The sequence below is a fragment of the Pomacea canaliculata genome, linkage group LG11, assembly GCF_003073045.1.
Source record: "Pomacea canaliculata isolate SZHN2017 linkage group LG11, ASM307304v1, whole genome shotgun sequence".
Classification (NCBI taxonomy): domain Eukaryota; kingdom Metazoa; phylum Mollusca; class Gastropoda; order Architaenioglossa; family Ampullariidae; genus Pomacea; species Pomacea canaliculata.
The window spans coordinates 16,866,967-16,886,188 of NC_037600.1; the positions used below are offsets into that span (position 1 = coordinate 16,866,967).

Here is a 19,222-nt window from a genome sequence, read left to right on the forward strand (position 1 = left end):
CCAAGACAGTAACACGCGAGCCTTACTCATGTTTAAGGGTCGAAACAACAGTATTTAACAAGAGATCTAACCCTTTTTTTTACTGATTGTGACAACTTAAAACATTTATTTAATATTAGAGAGACAGATGCTGACCTTCACAAGTAAGGGCTTCCACTGGTACGTTCTGAGATTCTTGAAGACTTCAGGTAGCGACTGGAATGGGAAACTCAGCACGTGACATCTGCAGTACTTAGTGAGCTGAAAAAAGAAGCAGAATGCCTTTTAGACAGAGAGACATACAGACAGAGAGATAGACAAACAGACAGACAGGCAAACAGACTGACTCACAGATTGACTATAAAAACTATCAAAGACAGTTTAGCACACAGATCTTACCAGCGCCAAGCTTTTGTTGGCGAGTCCCAGGTCATAGTAGATCAAGTTATAAGTATAGTTTGTGTTGTTGCTGAGCCAAGGAAAGACCTTTTCATGCAGGTCCCTGATGACACCCTGACTCTCATCAAAATGGTCCTCTGAGGCCGCCGTGAGGAAGACGAGGTCGGCGGGCGGCACCCGGGCCCCCAAGGAGCTCAGCACCTCAAGATGGCGGGAGCTGACGTTGTACTGGGTGCTCACAAGACGCTGTAGTCTCGCCCTGGGCGGCAGGAAGGTCGTGTTACAAGCAGGATCCACACAGGGTCCCACATCTGAGAGACGAACACCAGAACAAACACATCACATGATAACAGTCACATAGGTAGGAATAGATTATCTCCCTGTATATGAAGGTTGTGCCAATGCAATAGAAGTTATGTTATATTATGTCACAGATGTGTCGAATTGAACCCTTAAATTAAATGTTAAATAAAAATGGTTAATAGTCATCAAGTCTACCTCAAAGTTAATTATATTCTTAATATTGTCGTTTTCCTAATGAAAAGCTTTTTTTTCTATGCCTAGCATTTAGACATAAACAAATAAAATAGAAGCAGATAATTGTTATTAAAGTTTCATTCGAGCAATTTTACTATTATCTATAATGATGGCACTAAACGGAACAATCAACAAGTCCGTTACAATAACAATCTACTCTGTAGTCAGTGAGAGTTTACCTATTATTATTAACTTAGGCCCCGACTATAGCAGCATTAAGAAAACTCATTTTTTAGAAAGTAAATTCGAAATGGGATAGGAATGTAGCAGAAAACTAGTTGGTACAAGTAAACCAAGTTTGCATTTACATGTTTGTACAATATTTTAAATTCTTATCTTTATAGTAAACTGTACTTACGTACCTTTATTATCACAAGTCCTGTTGGCAAAATGCTCTTTCGCAGTTTTATAAACTGAAAAAAGATTGAAATTGTTACGCATGATTATGCATTCAGGAAATCTTAATACATATTGTTATTGGTATGTTTGCATGATTGAATACATTCATGTGTTCGTATGCATGTATGCTTATGTTCATGCATTTGCCGGTATCGAATAGGCATGAGTATTCTATATTTTGTGTCTTTTCATACAGGTGTGTAAAATGTGTGAAGACTGTATTGTTCCGCGCGTACCCTCGCCTGTGAGACTGAATTTCATGGTGGCTTTGAATGTACAAGTTTGAAAATAAAACCGTTGGGCTAACAGTAAAGAATTAACCAGGTCACAAATAAGTGAATATTTTCATGAGTCAGAGAATAAAAAAACAAAATTTATAATATTTTTGATGATTACGACGACGATGGTGTTGAGGATTTGAAGGAGAATGAGGTTATTATTTATCTTTTACAAAATCACCTTCCCATCTTTGAAGATACAGGCTGGTTATGTCATCGTCGTGTTTCTCACTCACAAGACGATCTGAAATATGCAGAAAAATACAGAGTATGTTCGGATCGTCTGATCACTGAAAGATGCTTACTTCTATTTAGGTCGTAAAATGCATTTCGACACTTTTATCATTTAACTGCTGGGAATTCCTCACGGGAGAAATTTTATCTCTTGAAGACATGGTTGTAAAGATAGTTTTGAGCGAGGTTTGTGAGCCTGGAAGATGATTGAACGCCATCTTGGTGAGCATCCTTACGTTCAACTACTTACCTCTACTTTCTGGTTTTAGAAAAGACAACCAAGTCACGTGATTATTTGTGATGTCAATGTAGTTCATAAGGACAACACACGTTGTCCCCAGCAGAATGAGCGACAATAACAGCTTAATTTTTCTGTTCATCTTTGTTGTCTGAAACGAACAAAATGCTTTAAAATTAGCAAAATCTACATAATATTTTTCGACTAAGTGATTAAAGCAAAAGACTTATTTGCTGCCATTGTTATTATTCAGTTTTGTTTATTGCATTTTGTGCAATGGCTATAAAAACGACTTGCGTATTTCATGCACGTCTCTGTGAGTTTTTCTTTCTTCTCTTTTTACATTTAACACATTTCCCCATTGTGAATTTAAGCTTAATATTATTCTTTTTTCTTTAGTTTCCAAGTCTATTTTTTGATATGCCTCAAAATTTGCAAGGAGCGGATACTGGAAGACATTGGAAGCAGTCTGATCCCCAAAAGTCCTCCTTACATGTAGGAGAGACAGAAAGAGACAAGAGAGAGACAGAAAGAGTCAAGAGAGAGAGAGAGAGGAAGAAAGACTAAAAAGAGAGAGAGGGGAAGTCCCCCCACTCCAAGAAGCAGTAAAAATGGTTTTAAAAAATAAGCCAAAACTTATTTAACATGAGGCTGAACTAAGTGAACTAAGTGTAGCTAAAACAACTGATCACTCCACTAAGTGTGAGTACAACAGTTAATCACAAACAGTAAGTGTAATTACAACAATTGAGCATAAAGCAGTATTTAAGTGTAGCTACAACAGGTGAACATAAAACCGAAAGAAAACATCAAACATTCATCTCGGCCATCTTACTCGAAAGTTCTCACAGGTCTTTCACTGACTAAATCATAGATTCTCAATCTTTTTCGCGACTGTAGCCCGAAAGGATGTGTCAACTAATTTATTCAGTCATAAATGAACATCATAGGTCTAGTCAAAGTTAACCAGTAAAGTTAATCAAGCAGCTGTTTAATAGAAGAACACAACATCCTCAACACAGAGTAGTGTTCTGTACAATCAAGCAACATGCTCATTATTACAACCTTTAATGGTTAGTACTACACTGGTTTGTGTTTTATATGTTAATTCCTCTTTCCCATTTTGCTATGATCTTTTGTTTATGTCGCCCTTAAAATTCTTACAATTGTATTAAATTGTATTAAATTTTTTCCTCTTTTATCTAGGCTAGAAGTCTAGCATTGCAATATTTAAACGCCACAAATAAAAGATACACAGCAAACAAAAATTGTGAAGCTTGAGTCTCAAACCTGTTTTTTTTTATATTAATGATCTCGGAAGTTGGTGGAAAAGTTTAAAATGTAAAACCAAACAAGCAAAATTTCAATTGGGAACCATAAGTTTGGCACATACTTTCAGAGATAATCAAGTGTCACTATTTGCTTCAAACTGATGTGACGAGCTACATCAACCCATGTGACTATTCATTCACAAGTAACTGTGACTGTTTACATCAAATAAATGTGAGTGCCTACATTATATAGCTACGATTATTTACATAAAATAGTTTTGACTTTTTACATCGAATATTTGTGTTTACTCTGAATAGCTGTATCTGTTTATATCAAATCCCTGCGACTTTTCTCTTCAAATGGTTGTGACTGTTTTACACCAAAAGGTTGTGACTGTTTAAATCAACTTGTGAATGCTTTACATGGTATACCTTTGACTGTTTACATCAAATACACTGTTCAGCTCTTATCGAGAACAAAATTATTAACTAATTAAATGTTGCTTTATGCGACTATACAACGAACACCTGATAGTGACAATATTTAATTTTATTTACAGACAACAGTTACGAGCTGTAGTTCTTGTTGTACTCTTTTTAGCAATTTAGTTGTTCTATCACTGACATGAAACACCCAAGTGGGACCTACCTGACTGCGAAGGTGAGTGTGCAGGTGACACAGCACAAACAGGTGCAGCAGTGCATGCTGGGAGGGCGGTGCATTTATTTGTGAGGCTACCTGGCCGCTGATATCGCTTGTGTCACTGAACAATATTAATTCCTATTCTCCAACGAATTTTTTGCTTAAAAAAGTATTTTTGCTGGCTTTGTGCTGTGGAAAATACACTTTACAAGCTTCAAATGAACATTGAAAGACATTTTTGGGAGTGTTGTTTAAAATTCAGGCTTGTGTGTCGGAGCGAGGGTAAGGTTTGAGGGTGCATAGCCTCAAGAGGCTACACTTGGGTATCATTTATTAATTCAGGGTTCTAAGTTGTGTTAACCGGAAGTCAAAAAACGACTTTATTTTCTCAATTTGCTTCCTCCCTTCTGTCTAGTTCTCCTCACTCTTGGAAGAAAAGTATTAATAGTAGTGACCGACAATGGTCATCTAAAGTGACTACTTCGGTAAGAGCAGTCAACCGTGAAATTGTCTTTGAACTTCTCTTTGATTTAAATCGCTTTCTCCATGGTAATGAAGCTGACATCGCGAAGCTTTTAGAAGACATCCACAGTGAGTGGAAGAAAGAGAAGCCTCGCACATACACATGCCCCACTTTTCTGGTTTGCGCACGTGCTCAGTTCTGATTGGCTGTTGCCACAGGCGACCGATCTAAACGCAAGACCCTCATTTACTTGCAGGCGACCGTTTGTGGATTGAGTAACTCAGTGCTCACAAACATTCTATGCTTGGCCCTCAATTTTCTAAAAAAAAAAAAAGCTGGTGATGACTACCAGGTAAATACACGACCATAGTGTGTGACAAAGGGAAGTAATCTAGACGAACTATTTCATGAACTCATCGCTCAAGACGTTACTAAGGCTGTTTAAAAAAAAAATACGCACAAAGGACATGGCTGTTCTGTTTAAAAATGAGCCAACAGGGTTCACGAGGGAGTGCTTTGTCTGGTTCGGCAGCACCGCCAAGGGTCGACTCATCGGGTGGTGTGCGTGACGCGCTCTCGGCAGTTACCTGCCCTTTGCGAACACAATAACTGACCTGGTTGTGGATGAACTCCCTGTTCTCTTTGGCAATTTTTTTTTTTTATTTTTTTTTTTATTTTTTTTGCGCAATAAAACTCTTGTTGCTTTGCTTTGTTTTGTTTTTTTCGCCGTCGACTAGATTTCGTTCCGATTTGTAAACATCTTTTGTTTCTGCTTGAAGTGCTCCGCCTGTTGGCGTGACTTTTTCGCATTTTGTCTACGGAAAGTTCACTGCAATACGCTTGATGTTTTGTGAGATTGCTTTAAACTTTGCTCTTTACAATGCTGTTCCGAGCAACAACAAAAAAAAAATAATAGAGTTGTATTCCCTAAAATATCTTGTATCCCTCTTTGCTGAATTTTCGACATCCCCTTAGACAATGTTTTCCTTTTTCCTGTCCCTCACGTTAAACTGCCTCTAAGTGCACTAAGTGCACGAAAACTGTGACACTGAACGACTGAGCTTATTTCTCTAGGATCGGACTGTTTGGCGAGAACATCGAAACATGGTAAGCCCACAACAAGTCCGTCTCTCAGTCTCTATTGATGACACATTCGTGTCCTTGCGTTGTCACAACCCAGTAAACGGTGTTCAAACAATGTCGAAACGTTAGTCATTCTACCCGGCAATTTGCCGGCAATCGTTACTTTGAAGGCATCTGTCATCCATACCCTCTCACTACTCCAACAGAAACGACAGTCGTGTTATTTGTTTTTGTTGTACTTTGTGTTAGAATGATACGCGAGGCCGATTTACAACGCTCAGTCGTACTTGATAAATTAAATTTCAATCAAATTAAGTTAGGGTTAAATTATGATAAAAATTCTCAAAACAAGTACCGAGGTATTCGAACTTTTTCCCCACCTTTAACCCCTGAGGGTTAAACAGTGATGTGACCTGTTTGCGGATTTTTCAGATTCCAAATAATTTTTCGATGAACTCCATGTTAAAATGTGAACTGTTCACATTGTTACACTGTTAACTCTTCACATTTTAAACTCAAAAACGAACATTGGCTTTTTGCCGAGTAAGACTGGTTTATAAACTGGAATATGTGGGATGAAATTAAGCAATATCAAAAACATGGACAACTTACATTTATTCACTCATTTCCACTACAAACAATGTCAGTATTGGGCTATTTCAAATATCATTTTACGGCTTTTTTCTTAAATGGACTGTAAAGCGACTTGAAATGGTGGAGAAACATGTTATACAAGTGTACTCATTAGTATATCTTTCCCCTTATTGTACGCTCCAGTAACGGGGTATTCTTGATACCCACCATCATTCCTTAAATTATTTCGGAGCAGATTTACTGGTTTCCGAAGAATGGAGACTTTAATGGTCTTATGATCCCTCATGATCTTCACTTTATTAAAGAAATTTCTCCAGGGTTAGACAATGGAAAAAAATGAGAGGGCTGAAATGATCATCGTTTCACTTCTGCTACACTACTGTAGAGGTCTGCTTTAGTTAAGCGACGATGTAAATAGCAATTATTACAGTGGTGTCCCTGGAAACATATATATTGCAACGAAAACAAAAACCTTCCTTGAGGTGACAAGGGGCAAGGCAGAGCAGATACCCAATACTGCAACAACAAAAAAAATCCAGTTTATCACGCTGTTTATCATGTTACTATCACAGATCAGTTGGCAGTTGACTGAGAGTATCCATGTTGAGAAATTTATTCTGGGGCTATGATTTATCCATGGGTGCACCCGCACAGCACAACATTCGGAAAGCAGACCTGACTGTAAAAATCAGCCACAACTTTGCGTGCCTCCTCCTCTGATGCAGTCTTGAGAGCACAAGGTAGTAAAGTAAACCATGGTGTCCAGGCCTACACACATATTTCAATAGTCAACTCTGCTCAGTATCCAGCCTGATAGAGTTGGTTGAAAACTAGAGAAGTGTATAGCAAATAGGTCTCAATACGAATTATTTCTTATTAACTAATTTCAAATATTCTGTCAATAGAACATAACAACAAGCTATCCGTTCACACTGTATGCAAACAGACGCACTCTTGGATAATAAAAATAAATAAAAATAAACAAACATTACCATTTGACCAATAAAGCTTAATACATCCATCTAATCGAGAATATAACAATTAAGAAAGTGAAATATTCACGACCATGAGTCCCAGCAGCAAGTACTAAACTACAGGTGGTCAAATCTCAGTCCCCAGTAGTGTCACCACTGTTCTCAGCCCTCAGGTCAGTGTTGTTGTCCCTGAACTCAGCTGCAATGTTTCCTGTGAATAAGTGTGGAACTTCTTTACACTTGGGATAGAAGAGATAAAGATGATGCTGGTATGTGAGGTCCATCCTATGGATCCGCCTCGACCAGCCCTTCCCCAACCCCATACAAACCCTCCTCCGTCCCCTTATTCCCCGCCATTTACTGCAAATGCACCCTCAGGTGATAGACTTACCTGTAACACCTGAAACGAGAAACTCGCGTGTCAAGTGAGATTACAAGCAAAGGAAGGTGTTCTGCAAATGTCATTAGATGAAATCGATATTTTTCTGACATTTTTTATCATTAGGACAGCCCATTTCTGCGCCTCCTCCTCCCTCCACCTGTCGTGACTGCCCTGGGAGACCATCTAGTTGCCCTCATGGTAGAACCGACCTTGGTTGTTTGCCAGGAGTTTTAGTACATGTCTGTAACAACTAACCCTCCTTGCCCCCCGTCGTGAGACTGTGTAGTGCGGTTGTTGTCGTCGGGGCTAGCCAGAGGCTGTGTGATTGTGTGTGTGATTGTGTGTGATTTTGTGTGTGTGTGTGTGTGTTTGTGTGATTGTGTGTGATTGTGTGTGATTGTGTGCGTGATTGTGTGTGTGATTGTGTGTGTATGTGTGTGTGTGTATGTGTGTGTGTTTGCGGACAAAGGTGCATACGGGTGTGGATTTGGTGAAGCGTAGATGTGATTGATACCATTTATATTGACGAATTCTGCCGGCGATTATTTCCGCAAGGATAAATAAAGTATAGATATAATTACCATCGTCGTTCTCACATACATAACCAGGATGAACAGTACAGTCGACAAGGGGACACCCGAAACGAACACCCAGTGTTGTCTGAAAGAAGTCTCCCAGGTGTAGTAGTGCACTTGCTGAATTCTTGCACAGAGGTTAAACATCACTGGGTCGCGGTGTGGTTGTACCGGGTGTGCACCGATGTGTATCACTGGTTTTTTCCTTCAACTCAAAAACTTAGTGATACCCGTCTGGGGGTCACAGCCGATACATGTCAACTTTTTGTGGAAGGCCTTTGGAGCTGCATGGTATTTCTCTATTTCCACGACAGCAACTTATGCTTGTGAATAAAACATAACAACCCACAGAGCTGAACAATTATACATTTTCATACTTAAGGCGGCATTATCTCTATATTACATTTTTACGTTCAGAAGCTGTTCAAGTTGGTAATTTTTCTTTCCTGTATTTTTACATGTGTAATTAAACACCTGTATAGAAATATGTCAGTTTTAAACCGTTTGTGATATCTAGTAATAAACACATTCATTGTGTTTTATCAATATTAAGTCACGTGTATTCTAAAATCTCTCTAAAAAAATAATCCCGGGGCTGATTAGTAGGTATACTCTGCAATTCACAAGGTGCACATGAAAAACCTTGGCATAGTAAATTATTAATTAATTACCAAATTACACTCTGCAAAAAATGTGTGTGTGTCAGGGACCTAGTCAGAGTACTAGCACTGAGCACGTGAATGATGGACATTACCTGAATCTTTAGATGTTTTCAAAAAAAGAAAAAAGAAAAAAAAGAGAGGTGTGACTGGAAAGGGCGAGAGGAGGTGAGGTGAAATTGGATGCTTAATGGTTGGGAGAAGAATTATGCTTTTAGTTTTGGAAGTGAGAATTAAGTCATTGCCGAGACAATGTACTTGAATAGAGAAGAGAAAGGGATTCGGAGAGAGGTGGACGCTTGTTGAGGAGCAGAGAGCCATTGTCTAGACAGTGTGCCTCACTAGTGTGTAAGACATTGTCAAAGGAAAGGCCATTGCCAAGACAGTGAGTTTTAATAGTAGATTCAGTGGATTTTTGTGATTGTGTTAGAAGAGCTATTGCCATTGCCAAAACAGTGAGTTTGAATAGTGTGCAAGGAGTTCAGTGCACTTCGTAAATGTGTTAGTAGAAAAGAAGAGCCATTGACTGTTTCGATAAGTAAATATAGGCAGACTCGGACAGGCGAATCATTTTTCTTTCTTTTTTTTTATTGGAGAGAAAGAACCGTCTGACCCGCTGGTGTGCTGGAAAGAGTGTGAACGAGTGACACTACGTGGTGTGTCGTGACAGTGTGTGAGAATATGTTCGTGAAAATACATGTGCGTGTGTGTGTGAGAGAGAGAATGTGTTCATAAAAATACGCGCGTGTGTATGTGTGTGTGTCCTTTTCGAAACGAATTCCTCTTCACCGGACAGCGTGTCTCAGATATTTTTTGCTTTTGCCTGGAGTGACAAGAGCTTGTTCACCTGAATGCTCACCTTTCTCACACTCAGGATGTGTTCTCGCGGTACCCAGGGTAAAACTACCCAGCGACTGCGCGAGGTGACAGTGTGCTGCTGTGTAACGGATAAACTCTAAATCCAAAATAAAATCCGATACTCTTCGTGTGATGGTCTTCTGTTCAGCAGTACATCGCAATATACCTTTGACCTTTGTGATCCAGGTTCATCAACGGGTAAATTGTAATTCTTGTTCTGGCAATCAAAATCAGATAAGATACAAATTTTTGAGGTGTTTGTTAATGTCAAAGGAATTTGCTGACATCATTAACAGTGGAAGCTTCAAAAGCTGGAGCGTTGGACGATTTGATTGGTCCATCGAGCACAGGTCCACCCGACGTGTTTGCACTGGCTGAACGACTTTTCTTGCTCTTCGCGTTGCACAAGGTGGTGTTTAGCCAGGAAACAGTGTAGGACAAGCCCACCCTGTCATAAAGACTACGTTTTAAAGGATTGGTTAATGCCACTTGTCGCTAACACCTCTTTAAAAATCTAAGGTAAATAAAATTGTGTTTTTTTTGCTCACTAATATTTTATGAACAAAAAATAAAAATGAATTTCTACAGCTTAATGTTAATGTTTATTTGAAACAATTCATTATAATTGGCAAATTGGAGAAATTGTTTTACTTACAAATATACTTAGTGAACCCGCTTACCGTAACCGCGGGTCAAAGATCTGACAAAAACAAAAATTTTGTTTCTGGTTCCTGTCAGAAAAGATTTGGCAGGCTTCGGTTATATTAACATAGTTTATACGACCAAGCGACACCAAACTATGCCGGTCATTTATAAAAGGAAAAGGAATTTATTTATCTCTTTCTCCCCTCCATATAATTAAAGGTCCTTCTTTCATAAAAAAAAAAGAAGTTAAGCTAAATCAAGTTGCTCTAAAAGATTGCATTAATTTTTTTCTCCCACAATTCTAGAGTTGTTTATTTACAATCATATATAAAACTCCGCTTTGGCCTCTACATGGAGGCCATCATGATTTTGTACTTTTTATCAAACAAGTGTAAATTTAAATAGTTGACAGGAAAAGCCAAGTCTGACTAATGAGGGTAGCCAACACTATATTGCAAAGACTGTCATCGAAAGTGCTTGTACATATTAACAATTGATGGCCAATGGTCAAGTCCCTGATGCAATAGCTGTGTACATAAGAATTCTTTTAATATAAATATAAAATATTACTTAAAATATTTATACCAGCATTAAACTGTACACTTTCTTATAACTACAAAATATACATTCCATTGATTATAAACAAACACGTGCTGAATGCATGAAGGTAGCTATATATTTCTCTAGCTACACAGTTCATGTCTGCATCTTAAAGTTCATTAGCATCTCATGACAGACCAGAAAAAATGATTTTTCTATACTCATCAAGCTTACTTAAAACTCTATTCTAAAATTGACCAGACATATTTTATTATTTGTTTGCCAAAGCTTTAGGGAAGTAGAATATTTTTTCACAAAGATATTTGCAAATAGTGACAACAAAGGTTCAATGTCGGTTTAATTGGGCATCTCAACAGCTGTTTACCTATTCCCCAGCAAAGCAAACAACAGACAGGATGCCAGTTTTCAAACGAAGCGCATAAAATTGACAGATGGAGATGAATGCGAGCAGATTTTTAACACTTTAATTTTTTTTAATTTTAGGAGTTTGTATAGCAAAACTGTAAACGATAACTTTTGGCGCTGGTATACAAACATACATTCTATATATATATATCTGTGTCATGCTTCATGTATCTTCCCAGATATACAACATAAATAACACCATTTACACCATATGTTTACATGAATGCCTACCAGACTACAGTGATACCTCGGTTCTCGAACATAATTCGTTCCGGGAAGACGGTCGAGAACCAAATTGTTCGAGAACCGAAGCAATGAAACCCATAGGAAATAATGAAAACTGGATTAATTCGTTCCAAGTCCCAGAAAATGCCTATTTACTGGCCTAATTTGTATATAATATGTAGAAAAACATGAGTCTCAACAAGAAATAAGAAATAAAAGTGTATTTATTAAAACAAAACAAAAAAACAAACCAAAAAAATGTACTGTACAGTACAGTAAATTGTGTTTCATTTACTGTACCTGTACCAAAGTTTATGGCAGGAGGGAATGAATGTGGAGGGAGGAGGGAAGGGGGATGGTTATTGTTTTGAAGGGGAGTCCTCTTCAATAAAAACAGAGGGTAACTGCTCTTCGGGTGTTTCTGTTCTCTGTATCTTTTGCTGAGGAGAATCAGAATCTTGCTCTGCAGTTGCTTGTCTGATTTCTTTACGGAAGAATTTGTCAATTGTTTGCTGTTTTTTTTCTCCTTTGCAAAATTTTGCGGAAAGTGGACATAACATTGTCATTAAAAATGTTAACTGCTCTATTTGCTACCACTTTATCAGGGTGATGTTGTTCAACACAATTTGCGATTTCTGCCCATTTTGCACACATTTCATGACTCTCTCCACAAAAACGTGACTCTCTCTCTCTCTCTCTTCACTCACACTGATGACGCAAGCAAGGCGCGCTGGGCGAATGAACGCCATTCGGCTCAACTCGGCTCATCTCGGACTTTCGGATGTTCGAGTTCCAAATATTTGTTCGGATTCCAAGACAAAATTTTCTCGAATTTCCTGGTCGAATACCGATTTGGTCGAAAGTCAAGGCATTCGAGAACCGAGGTATCACTGTATTATTTTATATAAAGATGCACATTGTTCTTTATTTTATTTTGAAGAATAAGCTACGGTTAAGGCATAAGTTCAAAGGAATTAATAAGAAGGCGATGAATAGCTTCACTCATAAATTGGAATTTAAAAGAATGTAATACAGAAAATAACAGCCCAGACTTATTAATTCTGTAGGAATCCTTGATGTCTATCTAGATGATCTTTATATTCCAGCTCTTGCATTGTAAAGCTTGGAAAGCTCATATTTATAGAAGATACACACAGTATACAGAGCACCACGAACAACAAAAACACACACACACAAATACAACACAACACACCAAACACAAACACACACCACACACACACAATACGTCGAGAAAAAGCACAGAACAACTGGGGTGAGACCATGGACAACACGACAGCAAAGTATGGCCATCTTGAATTTCATGTGAGCCCGAAGTGGCAACCAGAGCAAATCGCACCAAAGTAGTGGGACATGATCAGCCTTTGACTTGTGGAGTACAATGGGTTAGCACTCCTCTCAGCTCTCTGGGACTGCTAACATAGTGGTCAGATAGATAAACAGACTGGACAATATAAATGTCAACATTAGCTGCTTGGTAGAAACAGCGGAGACGAGATGTCTAATGTGGCTGATCCTACTCAGTTCAACAAAAAAGGATCCAGTGGACAAGATGTCTTTAGAGAACTCAGGATGAAGTCTCACTTCCCATTTAATGAGCTCCAAATATCATATTGAATATTATGTCTTTTTATTGCGAAATCAATGATTTAGACGAGCAATAATGTAGTAGATGTTTTTGAACCAACATTTTATTTCTTTGTATTTTCCCTATTAAAGTAAACACTTTACCCTTCAAGGCAGGTGGCTATGGCATTTGAAACTCATGCTGTACATTTTTTTTCTGTCTTGTGTCTACAGAATCATCTACCGATTGGTAAAAGCTAAAAAAATATGGTGAAACATCTGCGTGCATTGACATTTTGCCTCATTGCTGTCACCTGTGTGAGTCTCATCTGGATATCAAGAAATATTAATCGGGGTCGGAGCTCTTTACACCTTGAGCAGCCCGAACCGATTTCAATATTTAGAAAATTTGTAAATTATCCCTGTGTCAGCAACAGTGCTCAAGGTAACATCAGCATGACTTATTTTGTGCCGCAGTCCGTTGTTTTGAATCCAGATGTTCCACTCTGGCAAAGACACCAGACAAGTCAGGGTATCCTGGGGTACCCAGTCCCCCTCAATACATCACAACATGGAGACAATAACAAGACATATGAGGAAGTGCAAACACCCGACCACTGGCCAAAGTTGTAAGTGTGTGAGTCGATTTCAGTGAAAATATCTGTATTTAATTAGTGATCGTGATGTAAAATTACGGTTTATCAATCTACTGGGAAGCAAGGACTACAAACTGTAAGAAGTACATTTATGTACTGAATCATGAGAGGATGTTAGAGGTCATATCTTATCACACACTTTAGTGATGTATTATTTAAAACTATATCTTCTTCTTGTTCCTCGTAGACCAGTGGTCGTCAACTGACTGATAAAATCACCTGCAACTTATATTTCTGGCCCATGATTTCCGGCCTCTTCGGGAACTTCACTGTACTTTGTATCCAGCTCAGCCTTTTCGAGAACTTGTTCTTGGATGCCTGGATTCTTGCCTTTTGTCTAAGTTTATTTCGTGAACAGAGATATTTATTGTATTTTATTTATTTTATTTATTTATTTTTATTTTATTTATTTATTTTTTTTTTTTTGTTGCTGTTTTATTTACTTACTAACTCCTGACCTCGCACTCACTCCATTTTATTTTCTTGTTTTTGCTTTGCTTTTCGTGTTGGTGATGTAATGGTCATTAATATAACTTGTTCTTAATGCAGCTCCAAGAATTACTACAAGAACAAGATTCCAGAGAGCCCCTTTCATCCCAATCACAGCATCCGGTGGCCGTTTGATTCCAGTCAACTACTCAAACGACCTGATGTTATGAGTCAGCCTCCAAAAATCATCACATGGGTCAAGAAGCCCCGCCATATTCCAGATCTTCCGGAACCTGTGCGCCTGCGCGTGTGTCCGGAAATGCCCTGTCGTGTGACCTCTAACACGCTATTTCAGGAACAAAGCTCGGCCCTCTTGTGGTCTGTGGAACACATGTCGGAAAAAGAGCCACCACCGAGATCGTTTCCCGATCAGGTAGATATTTTCTCTCGAACATTCTCTAAACTAACAAAAGCTCTAATTCCCTCAAGACTATCATGACCCACTGTAACGGATAAGTACTTAGTAGAGGGGGTAAGGCAGGAAGGTCGACAACCGTGGTTGATCTGATCTAGGGTAGTGGGCTGGAAGTTGTTTGCCCTTGAGCAAATGACGTAAATTGTGATGTCAAAATAACGTGACGAAAAAGATAGAGGAAAAGAACGTTAGGAAAAACGGTAAGCGGAGAGCAGACGGCGGAACAGAAGTTGGAATTGGTGGTTTTTCGACTTCAATCAATTCTTCAGTCTCAAACTCCAAGCAGATTATGTCTTACACTCGGCGTCATGATGTTTCTACTTGCCATACAGGCTTACCTCCCCTGAATATTACCTGCGACTGTCATCATACATAATGCTACTCATTTAATATTCCTAAAACTAATCAGGTGTAGCCAACTGAGGATAATAATTTAAATTTTTAATTATGAATATAGATTGCTTTTCTCTGCATGGTGATGTTTGTAGGCGTGTATTAAAAAAAGAGAACAGTTAGATGGTAGAAGAGAATATTTCAAACGGTTAACAAACATATTATATACCATAGACGTGAGCCTTTGAAAATCTCATTGATGATCAGAAGCTTTTTATTTGACATGATAAAACCTTCAACACTTTGATTAAATTACAAAAAGTATTACATATAAGAATATCTAGATAACTAGATAAACAAACTCAAAGACATGGCTTTCGTAAAATTTTATTGCCCAAAAAAGAGCTATATAGGAAATAAATAACTTGCTCATTGCTGATTACTTATACTCGTATACATATTTTTATAATTTTGTCAAGGTGTTTGTGTTTCACAATCTCGAGCCCCCAAGGAACAGCTGGGTATGTTCCTCCACGTATCGTCTGGACTCCTGGAAGTCAGCCTTTAACTGGACCATGAACTACAGGTAGTATGGTGTGGAAATCTGTGTGTGGTTGTTGGTGTGAGGACTGTGTCTATGTGCATGTCTGGATTCATACACTGATATATCTGTCTACTCCTTTCAACGTCCACAGTAATCAGTCAGTCATTCGTCCCTTGACCGGTACCTGTTCTTGGGGGGGCAACTCTTACTCTCTTCTCTTTTATCTTTCCCAAGATTACTCCCAAGGCAGGGGTGACACTTTGGCTAGGATAGTTTAAAAACATAGTAAGACCTATAATCTAATAAATAATCTTGAAAATAGTAAAAATATAAAGTCGACTTTTTTTTAATTAATGACATCTCTGTCGACCGCTTCCCACCATAGCTGGTGCCAAAATGGCGGTAATGACATCAACACGGTAATAAAGTTAATCAGTCCAATAAACTGTTAATTTATAACTGGGTGTTCAAAGAGGACAAAAACACATAGATGTTCGTACAGACACATACCCATGACAATAATATTTGTTTGCGTTGAAACGTCTGCCCTCGGCGATGTTGAAGGTTTGACGCCGACATTCTCAGTCTCCATGGCCTGGTGGTCAAGCGAAGACGTCCAGTCAAGCGGAACTACACGGACATCCTGGCCAGGAAGACCAAATTCGCTGCCTGGGCTGTCAGCAGTGTTATAGATCAAAGCAGACGGAAAGAGTTCGCCGCCATGCTGCAGAAGTACATCCCCATCGACATCTTCGGGGAAAGCTCTGCTCACAGATGTCCTCGAAACCAAGACGACGCCTGTTTTCAGACATTCAGCAGGGACTACAAGTTCTACCTGGCTTTTGAAAACTCCTTGTGTAAGGACTACATATCCGAGAAATTCTTCCGCTATCTGAACTTAGACACGGTGCTGGTTGCACGAGGTAGCAACGAATACAAGGTGACTAATTTTCTTGTTGCTTTTGTTTGTTTGTTTTTTTCCTCTTCTTCGTCTCTTTGCTCTTCTTTGCTCTACTGCAGATCTTTATTTATCTTAAAATTTATTCCCAATAAGATGTAGAAACAACAGACGTCGGTAAAACAACAGTTTAACAACATGCAGGGCTTCTGCTTACGCAAAAAATTGCGTACAGTACGCATTAAAAGTTCAGAGGACCCCTTCAATTTTCGTCAATGGGGTCCCCTTCAAATTTGGGCGAAGAACAGGGACCCCTTAAAAATCCGAAGAAGGGGTCCCTGGGACCCCAAAGAATTTAGCCTTAGCAGAAGCCCTGACATGTCTAGTTGATCAAGTCATCCTTTGTACAGAGAGGAGCCACACTATCTCTGCTTACTTTGTCTTGCCATTAACTTGCTTACAGTTCCACGCGCCGCCAGGCATCTTCATCAACACGGCGGACTTCGCAACAGTCAAAGACCTCGCCGACTACCTTCTGTACCTCGACAAACACCCTGAAGAGTACATCAAGATCCTCAAAGCCAAGGACGAGTACGAGGTTCTGTTCGAGGACTACCCGTTGCGTTATGGTGACGGGCGAGTGTTCTTCATGCATTACCAGTACGAGGCCACAGCTTTCTGTGAGATGTGTCGCCGCCTGTGGAACCTGGACTCCTACAGACAGACCATTCCAGATGCAGGAAAGTGGTTTGATAAAGAGCTGTGCTACGAAGCCACAGATTTACAATAGTAGTGTAGTTTAGCAAACTCAAACGAATTCTGTTACCGTTATTCCTGTGATCTCTTTCCTTTAAGGCCAAATACAACCATTATTTGTCAACAAAACCTTTTACACAGCAATAAGAATCGTGAGAACTACGACTAGTGACATAAGACTTTTAGCATTTTTGTTTGTATTTATCCTTGTACACTAACCTTTTGTGAACAATAAATATTTTTATTACTGTAGAACATTTTTTCATTTCCATTATATTCAGGCCCAACTTAAATTTTATAAACACACCTCGATTTTTATTTTTTAGTAGAATCTGAAATAAGTATAGTGTAAGGGTATTGGAGAAAAGGAAATGTTGTCAGTATACAATAATAAAAATGTTTCTTGAAGTCAAGGTAGATACTTCTTTTATTAGCAACGAAAAGATCAGGGGACGTAACTCGTTCAAATGAGATATATGAGATTGAAAAAAAATGTTTTTTACAGTCTTGACCTTTAGAAACAATGTGCAACTAGTCCACGGAGACATTCTGAGAAAGGCCGCTGAGGTAAGCCAGTAGCTTCTACATTACATACATCAATCTCTTCATCCATATCTTACAGCAGTTTCCAGAGTTCGAGTCCTCGATATATCAATTTCTAACCATCCACACTAACTTACCATCATACACTCTCTCAGCATCTTTAAAATACCAATCAGAGGTATCACACGGTGTTCCAACTGCCTAGTCACGTGTCCTCCATAGGACCGTTGGTCGAACTCCGACAGTGAGCCCACGTGCTGCTGGGTGTTGGACCGAAGGCGACCAAGGAATGGTCCGATGAGGCGATTCTTTCTCATCCAGAAGGATTCCAGTTCAATCAGCCCACACAATAAACCCTCGAAATATTCCCAACTAATACAAAACATTTCTTTATTTTTACAAATTTGGAAGTAGCATATATTTTAAAATCCTGAAAGAAAATTTCAGTGGCAGATTGGGAGATTCTATATTATATATATTAATAATATGTATAAATATGGAAATAAACATAGAAATAAATATTAATATAGAAATGAATATAGAAATAAATATAAATAAAAATATAAATAAAGAAATAAATATCAATACAGAAATTTATATAGAATTAAATATAAATATAAATATCGAAATAAATATAAAATTAAAAAATAAATAGAAATATAGAAATATATAGAAATAAATATAAATTTAGAAATAAATATAGAATTAAATATAAATATAAACATAAATATAGAAATGTAGAATATAATTAATATAGCCTGCAAATCACATGGTGTACACATAAATCTTTTCATGGTAAATTGCTAAATTATTATTAAATTACTAATTGACAAGTTACACGCTACAAAAGGGCGTGTCCACCAGTGTCGCAATGGAGGTAACTCGTGTGTGTGTGTGTGTTTGGGGGGCGGGTTCCCTGAACTAATGTTGACTTTAGTCCCTCTGCTGCCCAGAGCTTTATTTATTCTTATTAAACTGTAACGTGCGTGAGTGTGTGACAGGCGTTTTAGCCACCAGCCGCCTACATCCATGTTTAGTTGTCTCCCTTTGACCGTCTCCAACGTGCTGTAACGCTCCGACTCCATGTAATAATAATAGTAGTAATGATAGTAGGCTATATAGAGCGTTTCCCCCTGTTACAACTTCCCCACTCTCATATGATAACTAGGAGTCGGGCTAGAGTGTTCAACTTCTGCTCACTCCACCTCGAGCGGACGCGCAGGTAAACGGACTATCATAATGAGGAATGGGTAACTGTGGGGATGAGTGAGCGGATGAGGTGACGTTACGTCGGTGACACAGTAGTCGGCCGTAGAATGGACGTTTATCTCCCCTGGATTTAGTATGCCTGTGAACCGCGGACCGCTTACGTCACGACGGACCTCGCGCGGGGTCAGGTCAGAGACTTTGTGTGAAGAGATAAGTGTCGAGTGTGTGACAAGTATAGAGTGTTGTGTTTAGTAGTAAGGTCGTGACTCATGACACCTGAACTAAGTAGAGGGACTTATTTATTACACCATACACAAAGTAAAGATTGCTAAATGATATTGAATGGAATCGCAAATTAGGAAACATACAGATGAATATTTAATTACACGTATA

The 19,222-nt window shown here is 38.6% G+C and overlaps 2 protein-coding genes across 3 annotated transcripts in view; one reads left to right on the top strand and one right to left on the bottom strand.

Annotated features, from left to right (window-relative positions):
• LOC112575002 overlaps window positions 1–8,128 on the bottom strand; it is a 34,557-nt gene extending 26,429 nt beyond the window's left edge. Inside the window, exons 1-6 of one of the 2 annotated variants that reach the window (XM_025256483.1) lie at window positions 8,056–8,125; window positions 2,077–2,215; window positions 1,774–1,836; window positions 1,278–1,328; window positions 379–689; window positions 136–240 (exon numbers count right to left, since the gene is read on the bottom strand). In XM_025256483.1, coding sequence (XP_025112268.1) covers window positions 136–240; window positions 379–689; window positions 1,278–1,328; window positions 1,774–1,836; window positions 2,077–2,215; window positions 8,056–8,076 — 690 coding nt within the window. In that variant the 5' untranslated portion in view covers window positions 8,077–8,125. Of the gene's footprint in view, window positions 1–135; window positions 241–378; window positions 690–1,277; window positions 1,329–1,773; window positions 1,837–2,076; window positions 2,216–8,055 lie in introns of both variants that reach the window. The other variant, XM_025256484.1, reaches the window with a different exon arrangement.
• Window positions 8,129–9,894: 1,766 nt separating this feature from the next.
• On the top strand, window positions 9,895–17,365 carry LOC112574999 (galactoside 3(4)-L-fucosyltransferase-like). The gene is made up of 6 exons (XM_025256477.1): window positions 9,895–10,085; window positions 13,221–13,615; window positions 14,192–14,504; window positions 15,359–15,465; window positions 15,988–16,363; window positions 16,785–17,365. The coding sequence occupies exons 2-6, from the start codon at window positions 13,254–13,256 to the stop codon at window positions 17,109–17,111; spliced, it is 1,485 nt and encodes a 494-aa protein (XP_025112262.1). The 5' UTR covers window positions 9,895–10,085; window positions 13,221–13,253; the 3' UTR covers window positions 17,112–17,365.
• Window positions 17,366–19,222: the final 1,857 nt, after the last annotated feature.